The following is a 22,977-nucleotide window of genomic DNA, read 5'->3' on the forward strand; positions in this document are numbered from 1 at the left end:
GATGACTTTGATATTATTTTCATATGAGGATTGTACATGCATTGTACATGCAGATGACTTTGATATTGTTTTTATATGAGGATTGTACATGCATTGTACATGCAGATGACATTAATATTTTTTTCATATGAGGATTGTACATGCAGATACGATTGAAACTAACTGTGTGTTTAGAGATTCTCACTCGAACAAAATCATTAGAATACTAGTAGTACCTGATCTCCCGAAATCTGCTCTATCTGAGATTGTTCTGAGGTTAAGGGGTGCTTGTCCATACCTTGACCTTTTGCAATCATGGACAACTTGGGATGCAAACCTTTGGCCTTTAAAATATAACAGTTTTATACATTCACTCAAAACATAAATATTTTCTTTTCATTCATAATAACTTAGAGAAAACGAAAAGAAAACAGAATACTGGGTAAAGGGGGGAAATAGAATTGAATAGTTCCAATCTCATTAGCATATTCAACAATCAAGCCTTTTTTTATCTAAATCTTTGAAATTAATGCCTAGTGCAAAGTTTTAAAGTAGTCAAAGTGTCATAGTAGAGAGTAGACATAAAGATTTATATATGAATTATTGTAAATTATTGCTTTCTATTGTAATCCATTGTTAACAAAAGAAAACTTTGCGATTTGGAGGGGGGGGGGGGTAATAGCGATTTAGAATAAACAATAGTATTGAATTATTAAAATGAAACTTTATGAATCATTATTTAGGTCATTTTTCTACAAATAAATGATAAAACAAGTAAAAGGACAAAAGGCAAATAATCAGACACACAAATATCTGCAGTATATTTTTTAATGAAATATTTCTATCATGCATAAAGTTCATATCGTCAAACTTTGTTCTCTGATAGAAAACTGTATTAAGAGATGAAATTCTTCTTCAGCACCAGTATTTGTTGACACTTGTTTTATTTTCAAACAATTATGTGATAAACTAGTTCAGGCTTCGCTTAAATGACTAGACATTATCCTAAGGGTATCAGATTATACGAGCTTCAATTAATTGCTTCATTGATTAAACAGTCCATGTTTATTCAATTATGGAAAAAATTAACAGTCAACCGAGTCTATACCCGGAGGCTTATCATATTTTACAGAGGGTTTTTAAAGATTGACAGGTAGGTTAAGCTCACCTTGAAGACCCTTCCGTTTTTCTCTACTGCCATTCCTTCCAGTAACTCCATTAACCGTACGTCGTCAGGATCAACTTCCTACAACGAAATTATATTGACAGTGACTTAAGGTTCATAAACCCTCTACTCACTCATATAGTTTTTTTAACTCTTATAATTTTCCAAAAGAAATATATTTTTAAAGTTAAATACAAACAATTACAGCATAGCTTGCGGGGCAAAAATGGACAGAAAAGACACTTCAACTTGACAAATTTATAAAGGAATTATAGACAATTATGTCATTAAAAGTTATTTCTCTTATCAGAGTATCGATGAACCTTAATCTTTCACTTCAATAAACACAATTTAATACATAATGATTTTCCTTGTCTCCATTGTTATGAATATCTTACAATTTATATTTGTTAAAATTGCTATTAATTGTTTTCTCCTCTTTGGGTCTTCACAACTGTTTGATGCTATATTTCATTTTTTTTTTTTGTGTCACATTCCATTCAAAAATGTGCATGCACCCATAACTGCATGGGAAATACAATGTAATATTATGATACTGTATATGCATTTTTTTTTCAAAGATATGAAATAGGAAATATTGTTTTATTGCTAGTGATATTTTTATTCTTCTAGACGTATGTATAAGATTTTCTCTCGTAAAAACGTTATACAGATTTTTTGCTCTCTGAATTTAACAGTATGTCCAATATTGTAAGAGAGAGAGAGAGAGTCCTTACCTCTTCGTCAATCATTTTGCTGTGTTTTTCCTGATTATCAAGCTTCTTTAGACCTCCTTCCTCAGTAGATTTCTGGCCCTTATTTTTCTTGACTTTTCTTTTTTGGGTCAAATCGAGATCCTCCTGTCCAAAGTAATTTTTGAAAAGTCTCCTTCCTTTCTCTTCGTGGTCGATTCTCTAAATGATACAATGGAACATCAGAATAAATTTATTTTCGAAGAAAATTTTATCCAAAGTCAGCATGGTAAAAGGTTCAAAATTTTAATAACAAGATCGAAGAAAAAGAGATACGAAAGATAAAAAAAATTCTGTTAAATGAGTACAAAATATGATATGTTCGAAAATATTTTATTTAAGCAGCACTTAATGAGTAATTCTACTCTTTAGTTTTACTGCGAAATAAATTAAACTGAATACTGTGGAATCATCATTGTTCATGGGAGAGCAATGTTTATTGGGTAGATACCCATCAAAAATAGCTTTCAGGCGCGGATCCAGGAATTGAAGTTAGAAGGGGTGCCAAAAGTAGGCAGGGGGTCTGGGGGCCGCCTTGAGGCTCCTGGATTGTAGAGTTTTTGTAGGGTAAAAACGAGGTTTACCGAGTAGATATTTTTTACATTTTCTCGACGAAACTATGATTTACGCTAACTTTGACAGTTTTAGGGGGCGCGCGCCGGGAGCGCCCCTCCCCCCCTTAAATCCGCCACTGGCTTCGTCAGAATAACGATGGAATCATTCGTATATATATTTACTACCCAAAAATTACGTCCCCGCGAACCAGTAAAATTTTTATGACCACCGAAAATTGTCACACCCCCCCCCCCAACGAATCAAAATAATTTCAGAGTAATGTGCGTCAGCGCATTTTCAAGATGTGGATTCACAATGAGTGTTATTGATAGCACTGACACAAAAGTTATTTAATGCTTACATATATATCTATCTACCATCTTACATTTATACTAAGATATATAGTTGTATTTTCTTTAAATAAATATTCTAAAACAGATATTTCTTCTTACACATCTTTATACATTGTGGCGTCATTTTTGTGATCCATGGGTACATGGAAGTGTATAAGTACATGTAGATTATAAGTAAACCGAGTATGGAATGTGAATATTTGGCAATATTTGGACTGATTTTTCTTCGATTGTTACCCGACAGCGTCTAGTAAAATCTGAGTAAAATTGCAGTTTTCCCTAAAAATGTTCACAAGAATTTAAAAAAATTACTTTTCAAAACATATTCTCCTGTAAAACAAAATTTTTGTTTGAAAATTACGCAGCGAATAGTCGCCCGCGTGGTGCAGTGGTTAGAGCGTCTGCTCTAGACTCGCGTAGTAAGGAGTTGATCCTTACGTCGACGGTTCGAATCCCACTGTGGAACGTGGAGACCGGTCCTTCGGATGAGACCGTATAAACCGAGGTCCCGTGTCGCAGTAGGTGCTGGCACGAAAAAGACCCCTCACTGCTCAATGGCCGTAAGTACCGAGTATAGGACAAAATTTGCAGCTCTCCACCGGCAAGTGGTGGCGTCTCCATATGAGTGAAAAATTCTCGAGAGGGACGTTAAACAATATACAAACAAACAAACAAACGAAGTGAATAAATTGTATGTAAAGAGAACTGAAGAAGATTATGCTACAACCCCTGGAGGCATCAGGCCCTACATCGAAATGTTGGTATTTTAAATCAAGATATTTATTAGTCTAATCATCAATGGTACAAAACTACAATTCATATTTTTTATCTTCTTTCATGCAAATTCAGTATAAACATAGTCATACCCTTTGTTGTTGTAAAGGGTGATTTTATACCGGAGAAATGCTTGTTTCATAAAATGTAAAATCAAGTTTTACGCGATAAAACTAAATATTTGAAAAAAAAAATTACCTAAAATTGATCGAATAATTTTTATAGAATGAAAAAGGTGACGATAACAAACAGTGATTGATCTAAAAAAAAATCTACAAACAATACAAATATGTAAACAGGGCATAAAACACAGACCCCTGGAAATTCCAGAGGTGATACCTGGTTCCTGTTGACTGGTTACACCCACCGTGGGCCCTATAATTGATCAGGTAGACGGAACATTTAGTAGTCAAATTTAGTATAAAATCAAAGGCCTAACAATTTGTATGAAACACGTCAATCAAAATACGACCCAATGATATTTTAAATTTGTTAACAAGGTCGTTAAAACTACCGTAGAATTTACGAAATGCTGACTTTAAACGAGATTTTTGAAATTTCTGTAACATCAACTTTTCTGTTAGTAGCCTGTCTCGGTTAAAAATATTATCGTACTCGGAGCATGCTCTTGAGTATCGAATAACTTGGGAGACGTAAACACCATATGCAAGTGATAGCGGAATATTACTGCATAAATAAGGAAAGTTGATGATGGAAAAGCTGAAGTCATTTCCTTTGTCATACAGTCAAACAGATATGTCAGACTCTGTGGTATCGTTTATTTCGAGTTCAATGGGATATACCGAGTAGACATATGAATGAAAATGACTATTGTTAATTGATAAAACGTAGTCTAAATATCTGAATATCGAGGCCACAGCAAGTGTTTTCTTCTCATATAGGTTTTTGAATAAATTCTGCTTCATAGGAATATCAAAACAATAGGCTAATAACAATTAGTGCCCATCGAAATTCAACCGAAGACTACATAAATGTTGTCAATGATGAACTCCAGCATCCTTTAAATATCAACTTCAAAGTACTTTTGGGTAGAAACAGAGTGATTTCTTACAAAGTAATTTTGTTGATAACCAATTACAAGATATGAAAATTTCCGAGTTCCATTTTTATTGAAAAAGCAGTTGTCTATCATAAAGCCTGGGTTTTAATTTACCGTGAGGAATGGTTGTCTAAAGTGTAGAAAAGTCGTATGTTTTGATGTTATTGACTTAAGAAAAAATTGGTGATTTTAAATTTTCTAAAAGTTCTTATGAGTTTTTGAGAATCCACATCTGATGTACACCACTTTTAGAATATGTTGTAGCACCACAGTAATTCTGAAGTTTCTCCTTTACAGCGGTTAATACTTTTGTAAGAGGTAAAGATAGGGGCTTGGTAGAGCAATTGCTAGACCCGGCAATGTATCTTTGTTTGGAAGGATTTTTATGAAGTTTAGGAATCCAGTATAGGGATGGTAGATTGATCATGGTTGACTGGAATTTTTAAAGTCTAAGTTGGATTGAATCATTTCCAGACGTAGAATTAAAAGTTCTCTTAAAATACAGTTTATAATAATGACCCTTACAAGACTTCAAAGACTAAGGTACTGATACTAACAGCATCTATTCCTTTGTTGGCAAATATAAGTTTAAGAAATCAACAGGTTGAGTCAGAATTATCATCCAAAACATTTGATGGCTTAAAGAACTGTTAATATGTCAACAATAAAGATTGCAAAAGAATTTGTGCGTAATTGTAAAATAAATGCTCAAATGGGAAATTTATTTGGTTACAAATTCACTAATAAGTATCAACAACTTAAATACTCAAATACATTTTTTTGTTCAAAATTTAGATTATAAATAATGTTAATTACACATAAACATAAGAAAAGATTTAACTTCTAAATACCGCAGCTTTGTCTTCGGGTTCGCTTTCCTTTAAAAATTCCAGTAATTCTCGGACTTCTTCTTTAATGAAATCTATTCAATGATAATTTATATATATATATATATATATATATATATATATATATATATATATATATATATATATATATATATATATATATATATATATATATATATATAAAATAATAATCATAATAATCATAATCATAATCATAATTTCTTTCATAAATTAAACATAAAAAATCATAAGTGCATATCTTCCAAATGAATATGTCATTTAACTACAATTTCAAAAATAGATTACCTTCATCTTTCTCTTTTAAAGGTACAGAAAATACAGAGTTCCAAAGTACTAACAACACGAAACACGTTTGTATCAGCATTTTGAACTGAACAATGGGTAATAATCATTGTACATCAGGCTTTATAAAGGCTCTATATGGGGTCATCTAGCGAGCAAATGTGTTATCGACATAAAAGAACACTTTCTGATGGTTCATAATTTTTTTTTAAATTCATACATCGTTTATTTGTTTATTTGCCGGGTGGATGAACAACATGCGAAAATCAACAACAAACCCATGATGAAATTGTCTAAAGTTTGTAATAAACAATACTCTACAAAACCACCATTAAATAAATGAAAATGGCATGAAATAGATAATTCAATGCCTTCAAGCCATTTACCTTTTTCACACTCCTTAAGAACAGTAAGTGAACTAGTACATATCTGACAGCCCACAAACTGTATCCCGATAAACTCAGATTCAAAACCTTGACTCATGTGTTAACCTTTTGTAGATGTCATCAAGCATATTTTTTTTTATTAAAAAAATATCTGCAATTTTCTTTATTAAACTACTGAATATAATAAACATTGCTGTAAGCATATTTTAAGCGAAATTTAGAGTTGAAATTCAAAAACGGCGATATGCATATTTCAATCGGATTTTTGCGCCATTCTGCTGTGACGTTATATGCGATAATTCAGTGATAGAGAGATGAGAAACTGCCTACTTAGTAACTTAATATCAATCGTTCTTTCTAGCAAAACATTCTGTTCATAATTTATGTCCATAAAAAATTATGCATTTCTTTTCCATTGTTTATTGATCACCATTTCTTTTCTTTTTTTCTTTAAAGGATCTGAAAGTCCCAAAAAGTGATAAGTATATTAAAAATGAATCATTTACAACAGGTTTTTATCATTTAGTAAAGAAAACTTTTAGGAATATCGTTTGGTACACGACTGTGAATAGGAGAGATTCAGATAAAGTTCGAGTTTAATAGATCTCTGGCCCTTTTAAATGGAATAATCGGCCTTCTTTGTCTAAAATGGAGAATGTTAGTTTGTTTTTTTCCAATAATATGAATATATAAAAATAAATTTAAAAATATAGATTATGAAAAGAAAGTACTTTCAAATTTCACACATTTTTGTTTGACAGTTTTTTTTTTATTCCTGTCTCACTTGTTATTGCTGTTATTGCTGCAATGTGAAATAAATTCTTTTTTTTCAAGAATCGTGGTGTTCGCATGCTTATAATGTAATGTGTTAATATGGAAATAAATTCATGAAATTTAATTAAGTACATGTGTTGAAATGAACGGGGGATTAATCCAACAAACTCACAGCATGACAACTGCCGATAGTGCTAGAAAACTGAATTTGCAGGATTCCAAGAAACGTATATTTTGAAAAATATGAATATATGTATTGTCAATGTTTTTCGGAGCAGGAAAGAGACATATATCTTTTGCAATACTCTCTAAATTCCTGTTTTATATATATATAAATGTCTTGACAAGAATCTAACTAACAGACCAAAAAAAAAACCCATAACATTTCAGTTAGGTGGTCTGATGGAGTACCTGACGTCAAAAGATTTCATACATTTATTAAACCGTGTTTGAGACTGTAAAAGAATATCATAAATTGTACGTATATACACAAAACAAGAATCAAGTTGTCAAAATGAAAGGGTTTTTTTATTGAGGTACCAGGAAATTATAAAGCTATAAATCAAACACCACTAATATATATATATATATATATATATATATATATATATATATATATATATATATATATATATATATATAGTAATGATATGTTTATTTTCTTAAGGGTGGCTATTGCATAAGAATTCGTCATCAAAGTCAGCCAATAACTTGTCAACTAGTTTAGATGGTTGACTACATGTAATATCCGCTGTCGTCGCCCACTTTGGCCATGCGGTCGAAATTCGCAAAAGGTAGCTTTTCAAAAACACTGCACTGCAGTCACACGTAATGGGATTGTCTCTAAGATCAACTATTACATCGTTCTCCAAGAACTCTTGTACCTGGTTTTCACTAACGTTTGTGATATTATTGTTTCGTAAGTCGATATACAATGGACCAGAACTCAAAGATGAATTTAACTGTGAAAAGGAAGTTTCTTTTACATTGTTATTAGATAAATCCAGGATTTCCAACGATGGATAATAATAACGAATTGTTTTTAGTGTACTTGGAATTTGAAGAAGACTGTTGCTAGAAAAGTTGTAGACTCTCAGATTTGGCATTTTGTAGAGTGTCTGAAGATGGGGATTATTATGCATTCCTGAATTTGGATTATTGAACGAGCGCTCATAATAGGTCATATTTTCATAGATGCAAAGTTCCTCTGCCTTCAAAATGCCCTGTGCAAAGGCTTCTGCATTTACCCCGGCGTCTTTCAGAATTACTGATAAATGTGTTTTGTTGAATTCTGTAAAAGTAAAAGATACGTTACGCATTATTTCACTTTTTAATGATAATTGTTCATCACAGTTCCTTGCAGAGAGATTTTCGATTTGATTTTTAACATACTCGTACGAGTTAATTTTTATAACACAGTTCTCTAAAGTGACGTCTGTCGTCAGTTCAACACTTAGAGCTGGATCTTGGGTTTTATAATCTTCTACCAACAAACATCCCCGGATGTTGAAATTTGTGACGTAGCTTCCTGCCATCCGTCTGGGAATAATAAGAGAACCATCATGGCCACAGTCAATGTTTAATATGACTTCCTGAGGATTTTTCAAAAATGAATTCAGCCATCGTCGAAATTCAAAGAAATTCCATTCTTTTGTGACATTAAATGAACACGTAAAGGTTTCAGTGGATATATTTTGAAAACTACAATTTTGCTCATAGCTGGATGCAAAGGAATATCTAAAAAATAAAATGAAAATTGTTAGAATATACGACACAGAAACATTCATTTTTTGGAAAGTTTTGAAGAACATCTGTTTAATAAAACTTTGAGAATTGCGGTGTTTTATATACTTATGTTTAATTTTGCACTTAACTTTACACTTCATTGCCTTCCTGTTTTTGTGTGGTCTGATTCATTGTAAGCCGCAGGTACCAGGTATGTATTGTCACTCATGGGAATTATATGTACTTAAAAGTTCAGAAAGCCCTGCATATGATTCGGTATCAGATCTAGATTAATTGTTCATTTAACAACCAACGAGATATAAACAATATAGTGCTTATCAAAACATTAATTGTAGGAAGAAGCTCGATGATTTTGATTTTGATTTTATTGTACAACAGATTACGATACCAATTATATCCCACGGAAATAACTTTTTTCGGGAATTTTACAATGGTTAAGTAAAAAGGTTGACAATAGTGTAAATGCAAAGTATTAATTTACATCCACTGAATATTATCTCCTTTATTTCTTATGAAAAACACGGTCGTTTGTAAGTAAACACCGCTTAAAGGGGCTTGGACACAGATTTGAAGCTCATATTTTCTAAAATTTTCTAAATAATCTAAATAATATAATGGTTCATATGTTGCTACAGCAATTTCACACCGAAATATGTTTAAAGCGTGATAAAAAAAAACCCTTTTATCTTGTAATTATTAAAAGTACGTTTTTGGGGATGCGTTTGATTGACACATCTCCTTGCACTTCCACAAAGTAAACTTTATAAAAACATAATATATCCATAAGCAGAAATTTTGTTGTGTATTTATGAAAACTATAATCCAGGAAGTTCAGAGTAGAAATGTTAGAAAGCAAAACCAACTCACAAGTATATTGTCCGTCCGTGCTCAGTGATGTGTACAGACTAAACAAATTGAACACACCCGGTAAAACGTAAACACTAACAATAACAGAGCTCGTGCCTTGTTTACAAACACTGGCATTTGACGTGATATTATGAAGAATGTCATTGTCATTGAATTCTTAGAATATTCAAGTAAGTTCAAATCATTAAACTGAAGTTTGTTTGTTTTTTTTTAAAATAGACATTTAGAATTGTAAACAATGCACTGTGTCCAGGTTCCTTTAACAAGCCAACTTATAAATTTCGTTCATTCATGAATGAAACATATCAATGACGCACATAATATCAACAAGAAAACATTGATGTAACCATCAATTGTCGCCCGGGAAATAAATAAAGTAAACAATGGAAATGAGTCTTGATCATCAAACCGCTTCGATATGTGTGAAAAAGGCATGCGTCTAAATGATGGAGACGATAGTAGAGACTATTTTGAAAACTTATAGGCGGATGAAAATCGAACAAAAACGATACCCTTTTAAACTTTATCAATTCCTCAAGTAAATGTTGGCTGCATAAAATATAATTTGAAACCAGACACATGCATCACCTATTTTCAAAAATGCCTTTCACTTTAAGATAATAAAACACGAACTGTGTAAAGTACGTTTTTACGTTTTTATGCGATAAGTAAAATTAGATGTTCTAAAAAAAGGGACCTGTCGTTTTTTCGATAGTAAATGATATGCAACTTTATATATTAAATATGAAAAACATATATATTTTTACAGATTCACTTTATGGAAGTAAATATATTGTGTATCTCGTAATTTATAAAGGGAAAGAACATTCTGATTAACAATCTTGTTAATGTTTAGAAAACCTTTAATTCTGAATAACTTCTCCCACCTCAATCCCCATATACCAACACTTAAACTTATATGTATAGAGCAGCCCGGTCCTCCGGGCTGCAATAATACAATAATTAAAGTAATCAGTCTTACTTTATATGATTATTTATACAGACATAAATACACACTAATGTCTTTCTTTCTTTGTTAGCATAGGAATTAATGTTGCAGATATTACGATTAGAATTTTCCTAACTCGCTTACGCGGGTTATATATTATTTCTGCAACAGATGCAACATTATTTTCCATACTAACAACCAAAGAAAACATTTTATCGTAGAAATGAACGGCTCTTGTACTTCTTAAAACTATATAACTGATATGAGGGCACAGTTTTAAAATTATTAAAATTGTATTATAATTTTATTTAAGAAATTAAATAAAACCAAGAGTATATAAAATATAACAATTCAGCAATGACGTAATAAATCTTCAAGCATCATATGTTACGCAAGATTACAAATAAACTCTTACACACTCCAGTCAAATGCTGGGAATAAACTCTCGTATGAGAGCTATTTGTGCATTCCTGCCAAGTGCTAGGTATAGACTTAAGTATGGGATTTGTACATTCCTGACAGTAGTTCTATGTAAAGACTCTATTCTGAGATTTCGTTGTACATTCCTGACAGGTGCTAGGTACAAACTTTGGTATACGATCTATTAATTGTACATTTCTGTTTGACTGTATTATAACAGCTATTCCTAAATTACTGCCAGACTTTAGTATGAGAGCTCCTTGTACATTCCTGTCAGACTTTAGTATAAGACTTCTTTGTATATTGCTGACAGTTTCTAAGTTAAGACCTTTGATGAGACCTTTTTGTACATTCCTGTCAAACTTTACTATAACCGCTATTTGTAAATGTAAATTCCGGATAGACTTTAGAATTAGAGCTACAAGGTTCATTATTACAACAGTTACTGTATTTTATTTAATATATATATATATATATATATATATATATATATATATATATATATATATATATATATATATGACATATGGCTTTAGGAGACCAAGGAGGATATATTTTCTGGCTTAGGGAGACCACTGGATTAAGGCGACCTTTTTCGGTCTCCCTATTATTTTGACCTCATCAGTATTGCAAATGTCTTTTTATAGATAAATAAACAGTCTGCCATTAAATATTATTAATCTTTAACTCTGTTATTTAACATTCAAAAGTTGTCTAATTTCTATCATCTTCCCTAAAAAAGAAAAGAATTTATAACCTACGTATAATTTCAAAGGATAATTTTTCTGCATTTTGGAGACCATGAAAAACATGCAATTAAACAAAAAATCTAGCATATATATTTTTTCCGCTTTTGATTTGTTCAAATGAGTGTTTCTTTAACTTAGTTTTCCATGTTTTATGTTAAAAACCTAAAAAGGAAAAATATTGTAAATTTATGAACCATGTTTTGAATTCTTAGCAAGTGCTTTCCGTCATTTGTTCCGAATGCCATCGGAATGCCCCTTCAGTTTTCAGAAAATGACCTCTGAACACCATGGATGTTGAGAAATTTGGGTAAGTAACTAAAATGATACAGTAATAAGTTGTAATTAAGAATACACAAGACAAACATTCGTTTGGTTTTTTTGTTGTTGTTTTTTTTTTTTTTTTTTTTGCCTAGTAATTTAGCTTTCAAGAGAAAAAGTATGATTTTAAATAATCGTTAGACTATAGTTCGGTATATAAAATCCTGAAGGAAATTCGAAATAAAGTTAAATGATAGGCCCCTATATTTTTTTAATTCTTTTATGCAAGTCCACAAACAAATTAAATATTTAGAGATTAGGCCGAGCGTTGAAAAAATAGTCTCGCAAGTTGACGCAGCTATTTCGAGCTTAAAAATTTAAATTAAACTTTCTGTAAACATCATGCAGGACATGATCATCATGATATAGTATAAATGAATATAAACAGACCCTGTAAGAAAAAAATAGCTGTAATTTAATAATTGTTTATTAATATAATGTGGTCCTCTGCTAATAGAATATATATGCTGTAAAAAAAATCTGAATCAGGGTGAAGCAGATTTGATACAATACATGGCTGAAGGAACGGGGGGAGGGGGCAGGCCCCCTGTAATTTTGCTGAAATTTAGGTATACTATAGAAAACATTGCTCCTTTATGCTTGGGCCCCCTCAATAATAACCTCTGATGATCTATTTTTCTTTTGCTTTTGGGCCCCCTCAATAATAAACTCTGACAATGTATTTTTCTTTTGCTTATTAAAAATTTTTTGGTTTGTAGCCTCCCCCAAACTGAAACTGAAAAATGTTGTTTGGTTGTGCTCACCCCCCCCCCCTCCAACTAAATTACGTACGGGCCTATTCTCCATCCCTGAGGTTTTCTTTCACCAAAGAAAGATGAATTGGTAACAGTTCAGATATATATAGCAATATTTACGGAAGGGAATATTCTCGTTTAATTATGAAGATGTGACAGTAACTCAGTCAAAGCCACAGTGAGTGTAACATTTATTTAATATTATTGTTAATGTTTACAAATAGTGAAATACTGATACTGTGAAATTTTAATGGATATATAGAAAATATAAAAGTACAACCATTTATTGTAAATCACATACATGAAAAGCTTCTTTTTTTTAAGCAATTGGAAATTCTTCATTTTCTCATGAAATTATTTTATTTCGTATGTATGATAATTTATTTCGTATTTTAATTCTGTAAACAAATCATTCTCGCAGTCTAGTTCCCTTCATTATTTTCAGCAGTTCAGTGACAGAGATAAAATAATCATATGAGGTTTATACCCCCCCCCCCTCCCCACCAAATGAAACTGAAAAATGTTTGGTTTTGGTCCCCTTCAACTGAAATTGATTCCTACTTACCATGCTTACAGGCTTAACTATGAAGATGTGACAGGGAGTGTAATAACAATAATTGTTCAGACGGATACATATTAAGCTGATATACGTATCAAATTTTAATGGATAGATAGAAATTAATAAACAATTACAACCATTTATTATAAACTACATAAAGATAATTTTTCAAGCAATTTGAAATTCTTCATTTTTTACGATAATATTTTATTTCGTATATATATATGTTTATAGGTTTATTCGTATCAACAAATCTGTGTACGAGTTAATAACGCATCCTGGTTCCCTGCATTTTCAGTGAACCACAGAGAACCAGAATAAGATTGTAGGGAAACAAGCCTTGTTACAAGGTTTGAGGTTTGTTTATTTTATATTTTAATTTACACTTTTAAAAATTATTATTATTATGCAAAATCTGTGTGCAGATGAATATTTACATTTTAATGTTATAAGTCGTTTTGTGGTTCATATTTGCGGTGACTGTCCCACGTGTGTTTACCTGTTTACATTCACCTACTGACCTAGAGTCTTCAAAATATACCTTCTGTAATCATGACTGTTGTAATCTTGTTTTTATGTTAGTTTACCATATGTAACTTGACTGTTGTATAGATTTATAGCGATCACTGCAAGCTTTTAATATTTAGGTGAAGAGAAATTTCAGACTATCAATCACAGGCACTTGTTTCATATACGGTGCACCCCTACTTATTTTTACCACAAGGTATCTAACTCAATTTCAGGCACCCCCACTTCAAGCTCGTATTTTGTTCATGTATCATTATCAATCATTAACGTACTTTAAAATGACATTGTTCGCTTCAAGAGACTTTTTTCTTGTCAAATAAATCGTTTCAGACGTCTCTGGTCGAGTCTCTTTATTGTAAAGCACTCATTTATTCCACGAAAATTACCTCGATACATTTTAAGACTTTAGATGGGATACAACTTCCAGTTGGGGGTAGAATAAAACCAGAGACTTCCGAGTATTCCATTCCGAGGTCTCTGGTTTTATCCTTCATTTACAACCCCAACCGCAAATTTGTATCAAAAATTACCTTGATACATTTTAAGACTTTAGATGGGATACAAATTTCATTTTTTCACAGGTCACGAGGTTTCAACTTAAAAAATAAAAATTCTCACCGTTGGAAATTTTAGCTTGATGTGTTGATAATTTGCCAAATTATTATGTAATAAAGGGGACTTTATATGATCACCCGGCGCTGTCGCTTAAGTTCAGTCTTCACAACAATTCTTTTTCAGCACATGCCCTTCGGGCATGTAGACCTATCATTTTTACCCAGCCCATTCAAATTTGTACATGTCCTACTCAAAATTCTTACATTTACCAGTATTGTGCAACAAAAAAAACCCATTAGGTATAAAGGTTTTATATTAATTTTTTCAGCGTCGTAAACCAACCATGGCCTGTGATTGCCATTTTATAAAGCGTTTTTGTTCATAAATAACTTTTGAGTTGCATGCTGGTCATTTGTTGGCCGGTTTAGCTGAACTGAATTTCAGAAATGGGATCATGACTGTAGTGCCACAGTATGTGGTATTGATGAACATCTCGTAATTTAGCAAGCAACTTCGAGAAAACAAATAGGTTAAACTAAACACTTCAATGATTAGATTGACAATCATTTGACAGGTCGTATCGAGAATGTAGACAGGCAATCCATCGACATTACATATAGCAACGTTTAAGCGAATAATGGGGGTAGGACAGAGTAAATGGCAAGTAAAGATTGTACAATGAAAGAAGATTCACATATGCCCTCTTCAGACATGTAATTTGGCAATTTTTACATGCCCGGCTGCAAATTTAACAGGTCCCTGTCATTGGACTCCCGGGTTATTTGGAAGACTGTTAGTTTAGTTTCATGAGGTCCGACAACATTGATTCTCAATGTCTGCTCTCTCTACCCCATACACTTATCTTGATAAAATTATATAAATTATATTATTAATTATATAAATTGATATAAATTATATAATCCGGTCTTGTTTATATAATTTTACAATGTCATAAACAGCTGCTTAAGTGCATATAATATTGTACTAAATGGATTTATATATAGAATTAGGGAAAGATCCTCACTTGATTATGGCAGCATATTTAGCCCGTAGGAGTTTAATATCTACCACACATGATCAATGTCACTTTTGGACGTGAATGACTTTTGACACCCTAACTTCAGTTCAAATCAACGTTAACTTTATGTGACGTCTCTCTGAATCTTTTTTGGCATGTAACTTGGGTAAAAACAATTAAGTACTCTTGATGCATTTGATTTCTCTTAGCCCGTTTAAACATTTCCAAGGTCTATACCAGTTTTTGCAGGGGCGAAACTATGTAGAAGTTGGAAAAGAAACCCATCCCCTTTTTGACGTATTTGGTTTTCGAGGGGTGAAAATTTTCAATATTACACTCAACTACATGCAATATTTATTATATTATACTGAATGTTTTATACAAATACAAATAATAGTGAACCTTGAGCGCATAAATCTGCGCAGTCACTATTTTTTGGAATATCACCCGTCGTCAAGCAATGTTGACTGTTGCGACACTGGGCGTGGCTTCATTATTCAGCGGATAATAGTGCTTTTTAATAAATGTTTCTTGACGAATCAGATTAATTCATCTAATATACCTGAAAGTACAATATTAATTAATTGTCATCATTTTCCTATATTAGCATTTTTACTGGTAATGGTTTTGAAATGATAGGAACATGCACTGTTCAAAAAGTCTTAAAATGTTGTTTTGGCTCAATTTCTTTGTTAGATTACTGTGTTGAACTAAGGCAGGTCAATTAAAGTAACATGATCCTATAGATTCCATGTACATTTAGTACTGTAAAGTAGACAAATTTATTGTTCTCACAAGTAGTTCTCAAAAATTGATTTAAGTTGGTCTCCTGAAGGATGTAATAATGCAATTGGTCTGCTTAAGGTACAGTGTATAATATAGACATGGATATTTTATTTTGAATTTGTATTATGTCAATCATTAGAAATATATGAATCTTAATTAAAAAACATTGTTTTCATTAGAATTTAAGATATGTATAATAGGCATATATTCTTCATGCTTTTCCATAGTTAAGTCCTTTTTTACAGGGTCTCTGCTAGAATCATGTGGACCCCAGTGTAACAAATCTATGGAAAGAGAGAAAATCTCAGCTCAAGGGTCAACATGTCTTTATTCCAAGAAAGGTAAATTGATAATTTTTTCTGCTAAAATACTCTTTTATAAATTATAATATCAATGCAAAAGAGTGAACAAACAATGTACCTAACAACATTTTGAAAATGAAGTGCAATAACAGTTAATAATTATGATCAATCGAATGAATGTTAATAATCCAATCAAAGTCCTTGTTGTATATATCATTTTTGCTAGGGCTGTGTATTGAGCAAAAAAAAAAAAAAAAAAGAAAGACATTTTTTAATGCGATATGCAATATATTGAATTCTTTAACAATTCTGTCAAAAAGTCTTATAAATCATTATGCATGAATTTTATAAAAATAATAATTGTTTTTTTACTCATTTTTAATTTTATGTCTCACCGTCTTTAAAAATTACACTTCAAATTCAAACTTTTCTTGACTGTAAAATCAACATGTTAAGTAAAGTTGTCTATGTATTTTTATGATTTTGTAATAATCATTTAAGATGTGCTACCTCCTTAATGATTATATCATTTTTATCAGTTTTAATTCAAAACAGTTACCGGTAAATATAATCTTTGGTGATTGAAATTCCCAAGTTTTTCACAGAATTACCTAAAAAAAACTGCCTGCCCAAAATGTATTGGAATTAAGTTATTTTTAGCTCACCTGAGCCAAAGGCTCAAGTGAGCTTTTCTGATCAAAATTTGTCCGTTGTCTGTCGTCATTGTCATAAACTTTTCACATTTTCATCTTCTTCTCAAGAACCACTGGGCCAATTTCAACCAAACTTGCCACAAAGCATCCTTGGGTAAAGGGGATTCAAGTTTGTTCAAATGAAGGGCCACACCCTATTTCAAGGGGAGATAATTAAGAATTAGTGAAAATTTAGTGATATCTTTTAAAAATCTTCTTCTCAAGAACCACTGGGCTGTAAAAGTTGAAACTTAGGTGAGACCTTCATTACATAGTGTAGATTCAAGTTTATTCAAATCATGACCCCCTGGGGTAGGGTGGAGCCACAATGGGGGGTCACAGTTTTACATAGGAATATATAGGAATAAATCTTTAAAAATCTTCTCCTCAAGAACAACAAAGCCACAATTAGTCATATTGATATGGAATCATCCTCAGGTAATGTAGATTCAAGTTTGTTCAAATCATGACCCCCAGGGGTAGGATGGGGCCACAAGGGGGGATCAAAGTTTTACATAGGAATATATAGAAAAAATCTTTAAAAATCTTTTTCTCAAGAACAACAAAGCCACAATTAGGCATATTGATATGGAATTATCTTCAGGTAGTGCAGATTCAAGTTTGTTCAAATCATGACCCCCAGGGGTAGGGTGGGGCCACAATGGGGGATCAAAGTTTTACATAGAAATATGTAGGACAAATCTTGAAATTGTTTTTCTTAAAAACAACAAAGCCACAATTAGTCATAATTTATATGGAAGCATCCTCAGGTAGTGTAGATTCAAGTTTGTACAAAATCATGACCCCCGGGCGGGGTGGGGGGGGCACAATGGGGGATCAAAATTTTACATGGGAATTTATAGAAAAAAAATCTTTAAAAACCTTTCTCTCAAGAACAACAAAGCCACAATTAGTCATATTGATATGGAATCATTCTCAGGTAGTGTAGATTAAATTTTCTACAAATCATGACCCCCAGGGGTAGGGTGGGGCCACAATGGGGGATCAAAATTTTACATAGAAATATGTAGAAAAAAATCTTGAAAAATCTTCTTCTCAAGAACAACAAAGTCACAATTAGTCATATTGATGTTGATTCATCCTCAGGTAGTGAAGATTCAAGTTTGTATCAAATCATGACCCCTCGGGGTAGGGTGGGGCCACAAGGGGCGATCAAAGTTTTACATAGGAATATACAGAAAAAAAAATTGAAAATCTTCTTCTCAAGAACAGCAAAGCCTTGTTAAGTCATATTGATATGGAAGCATTCTCAGATAGTGTAGATTTAACTTTGTTCAAATCATGACCCCCAGGGTTAGGGTGGTGCCACAATTGAGGATCAAAGTTTTACATAGGAATACATAGGAAAAAAATTCAAAAATCTTCTTCTCAAGAACAGCAAAGTCATGTTTTGTCATACTGATATGGAAGCTTCCTCAGGTAGTGTAGATTCAAGTTTTTTTTCAAATCATGACCCCTGGGGGTAGGGTGGGGCCACAATGGGGGATCATAGTTTTACATAAGAATATATAGGGAAAAAAAAACTTGAAAAATCTTCTTCTCAGGAACAGCAAAGCCATGTTTTGTCATATTGATATGGAAGCTTCCTCAGGTAGTGTATATTCAAGTTTGTTCAAATCATGACCCCTTGGGGTAGGGTGGGACCACAATGGGGGATCATAGTTTTCCATAGGAATACATAGGAAAAAACTTCACAAACCTTTATCTCAAGAACAGCAAAGTCATGTTTTGTCATACTGATATGGAAGCATCTTCAGGTAGTGTAGATTCAAGTTTGTTCAAATCATAAACCCCAGGGGTAGGGTGGGGCCACAATGTGGGATCAAATTTTTACATAGGAATATATAGGAAAAAATCTTTTCATCAACAGAAAAGCCATGTTTAGTCACATTGATATGGAAGCATCCTCAGGTAGTGTAGATTCAAGTTTGTTCAAATGATGGAAGGGGGGGGGGGGTAGGGAGGGTCCACAATGGGGGATCAAATTTTTAACAAGGGAATATATAGGAAAAAAATCTTTAAAAATCTTCTGCTCAAGAACAGTAAAGCCATTTGTTATATTGATATGGAAGCATCCTCAGGTAGTTCAAAATCCAAGCCCCCTCCCCTTTAAACTTTTCAATACTGAAGTGATTTGTGCTTTTTCCTAGCCAATGTGCTCAGGTGAGCGTTGTGGCCCATGGGCCTCTTGTTTTTGATACGATATATTCATTAATCTAGATATGTGTCGATATACAGGTAAACTTCAGTATCTCGAACACCGGTATGTCGAATACCACGGATATCTTGAAGTGAATCAAGGGTCCCAGCCGTTTTTATTATATTCATGATTTAAAAAAACCCCCGGTATCTCGAACACGTAATCTTGAATACCTCGCTTATCTCGAAGTAGATTTACTGTCCCAAGTGCTATAAACACATGCGTTATCTCGAAGTCCAACAAATTATCGCTCCACTGAATTCACACCTTAGTACACAATAATCCCATTATGCTAATTTTACGTTCTGTTGAACGTTTCCGTTAGGTCTAGCACAGGCTTCATGGGACCATTGCTGATAATCACACCTTATTAGTCCCAAGCTGTTGTTTTTGGTAGTTAAATTTAATTACACAGGCCAGGTGATTTGGAGGTGTTAATAAAATGCACTCTCAGAGATACTATGACACGATAATGAAACAGCGGCTTGGGGATGATTACTGTACTAGAAATTTAAATTATCGAAAATACACGCTTATACACATCATTACATATCAAAGTAAACACTGAACACATCAAAGTGATATTGACCTCAAGAAATTAAACAATTAAAGACATTATTTAGAGTATAAAAGTCAGTACCAAAAATCAAATCTTCAGTAAATATCATGTCCGATAAGGCAGTCTAACGAAGGACCCGGTAGCCAACCAGGGGGGATAGTTAGATTATCTGACCGTAGTGGAAAAAGAAAACTTAAAGTTCATACAATCGAAACAAAGTTTGCTTTTGTTTATTCATATTGGCAATTTCAATAAATTATTGTGGAACGATAATTCCTGTTGTTACATTTAGGCATGTGGGTATATGTACATATCCTGTTAAAGTCTTTGTGTATCACATTATATCATGATATACTTCAGACAAATTAGTACACCCGTAGTTTTGAATACAATTCATACATTGATTTCATTTGCCACAATGGTCTCTTTAATATTGCAATAATGCATTTGGTTTTCCTAAAGCATGTATAATGCAGGTACTGTATATACTCTATGTCCAGCTTATAGGTGAGTCATAAAAAGATTAGTATTTTGAAACCAGGTTAAAACATCAGAGCATTGATTTGAAATTGTCAATTGATTCTGGCAAAAAGTTGTACCAATTTATAAGCGGGTCAATAGCAAATCCCTCCAAAATAACCTCAAAAAATACAACTGACTTATAGGTGGACCACCTTATAGGCAAGTATATATACGGTATAGTTTTTGTTGAATTTTGCTAACAGCAAAACACTATGAATAATGAATTTTGGAAAAAAAAGATTATTAAGTTTAATGATGCATGTATGTAGTATAGAAATATTGTTCATATGCCTATACATGGTACAAATATGCATTTTACAGAGTGTACATATGCCAGAATCATATGGACCGCAGACTGGCCCTGGTGATTCCGTTAAGAAAAAAGAGGAAAAATCAGTGCTTGTGCTCATTGGTCATTGGACAAAGGTAAATAGATTTATTTCATGAAACTAAACATGTAAATTACTAGGATATTAAAATATCACAATTAAAATACATGTACTGATTTATATATATATATGGATATCAGTTGGTCTCCTTGATGGAGTTAAATGCATTTGTTATCCCTTTTAAGTGGATCATTTAAATATTATGCAGTTTATTTAGAAGCTCTTTATTATCTGCACTGTTCACTTTTACAGGGTGAATGCCAGAATTTTTTCAAGAACAGCCTGAATCTGACATGGAAAAAATGAAGAAAAACAGCCTTCCTGTTTATAAATCTACATTCTGACAAAGGGTAATTTTGTTTAGTTCAATTAGAAGTGCAGATTTAATTTCAGTTGCTTTCCTTAATGATATATTATAGCATTTTTATTCCCTTATGAACAATATGTATACTTGTAAAGCATGTATCACAAAATCTTCTGCAAACAAAGTTTTGGGTGTAGAGTGTTTGTTGTTTAACGTCCCTCTTGAGAATTTTTCACTCATATGGAGACGCCACCACTTGTCAGTGGAAAGCTGCAAATTTTTGTCCTATACTCAGCACTTACGGCCATTGAGCATTGAGGGATCTTTATCGAGCCAGCACCTACTGTGACATGGGACCTCGGTTAATACCTCTGTCTCATCTGAAGAACGGGTCTCCACGTCCCACAGTGGGATTCAAACTCGCGATGTAAGGATCAGCTTCTTTCTCCCCAACTCTAGAGTAGACGCTCTAACCACTGCATCTGCTCTACTTTGGCAACTTTGGGAGTATATAAGCATAGGAATCATCATGTCCATCTGTCTGTTCATGTGTTTGGCCACTTTTATGATTAGTTTTTTTGTTCCAATTCTGGCTGAGATAAATTGATTTAAGTCATCTAAATACAACCAAATTAAGGGAAATTACTATGGTATTGGAATGAACTTTTTGGAATACTGTCTAATTGTTCCATTGTAGTTGGTTTCTTTAATGTTGAAATAATGCATCTGGTCTTCCTAATGCATGGCATACACTGTATGCATGTGTAATGTTAAAGTTGGCTGAATGTAAAACAGTTCTTGCGTTATGACAAAGGTAAATAGATTTAGTTCATGTAACATGTGTAACTAAACATGTAAATTATTAGGGTATTAAAATCTCAAGTTTTGAATACTGATTTACATGTGGAGAGTTGTTGGTCTCCTTAATGCAGTAATAATACATTTGGTCTCCCTTATGCATACTGTATATTATATAAATTTAATGACTGACGTGTACGAGGGTTGATCCAAAAGTTCGTGGAATTTCTTCTAGTGTTGTACGGATAATCAGAAAACATCGATTGTCGACAAAAAAATGCTACTGATTCCGATGATCGATTATAGTTTTTCATAATCGATCATTGGAAACATACTTCTAATACAATACATTCCGGAATTATCCATTTCTGGTTTAAAATTCATTTCTTCTTAATGAAAGAAAATGGCATCTGCATCTGATACTAGCCAACTAGCACGAAGCAGAGGTGATTAAGAACTGAAGATGCATATATAGGGCCTAAAAAAATTATTTTTGTTTCCTGTAATAACCCGACCGACCCATTCAATTTACCCCCGGGTGAATTTTTTTTCTGCCAAATCTGTGTTTGCTATTTGGTTTGATCAATCAGCTGATTCTTTTTATTCAAAAAATATTAATTGTATCTTCTATTTGAGATATAAAATATGCAACTTAGTCAACATTTACCTTAAATATAGAGTGATCAATTCCCCCCTTAACTTTTTGAAGTTCGTTTTCTGCCACTAGGCAGCCATGTTGGGTGTCCACTGTAAATATTTTTAGGTCTAGAAAGTGTAAAAGAAGCAAAACAACAAAGAAAATAATATATTATGTATTTTATATATTTATGTTAAAGAAATAAATGAAATTATTGTAATAGTCTGCTTTTTGTATACAAAACTATGAAGAAATCCGATTATAATCGGTGAAATCGCATCAGAAGCAGTAACCAATTCCAACCGATGATCGATTATGAAAATTAACCGATGTCTCATCACTAATTTCTTCATA

At 32.6% G+C, this 22,977-nt stretch overlaps 1 protein-coding gene and 1 long non-coding RNA gene across 2 annotated transcripts; one reads left to right on the forward strand and one right to left on the reverse strand.

Moving 5' to 3' along the window:
• Positions 1-7,611: 7,611 nt before the first annotated feature.
• Positions 7,612-8,484, reverse strand: LOC133176553 (SLIT and NTRK-like protein 6). The gene has a single exon (XM_061311668.1). It carries the CDS (start codon positions 8,482-8,484, stop codon positions 7,612-7,614), a length of 873 nt encoding a protein of 290 aa, XP_061167652.1.
• A 5,105-nt stretch (positions 8,485-13,589) lies between these two features.
• Positions 13,590-21,189, forward strand: LOC133176566 (uncharacterized). Its single transcript, XR_009719485.1, has 4 exons — positions 13,590-13,669; positions 16,445-16,540; positions 20,817-20,921; positions 21,137-21,189. It is a non-coding gene; the product is annotated as an uncharacterized LOC133176566 (long non-coding RNA).
• Positions 21,190-22,977: the final 1,788 nt, after the last annotated feature.

This window comes from Saccostrea echinata, unplaced genomic scaffold (genome assembly GCF_033153115.1).
Source record: "Saccostrea echinata isolate AGI-Se365-2 ecotype Australia unplaced genomic scaffold, CSIRO_AGI_Sech_v1 ptg000076l, whole genome shotgun sequence".
In the NCBI taxonomy this organism is placed as follows: Eukaryota; Metazoa; Mollusca; class Bivalvia; order Ostreida; family Ostreidae; genus Saccostrea; species Saccostrea echinata.

Coding starts and splice junctions, on each gene's coding strand:
- LOC133176553 (XM_061311668.1), bottom strand. CDS start 8,484: ATGGCAGGAAGCTACGTCACAAATTTCAACATCCGGGGATGTTTGTTG.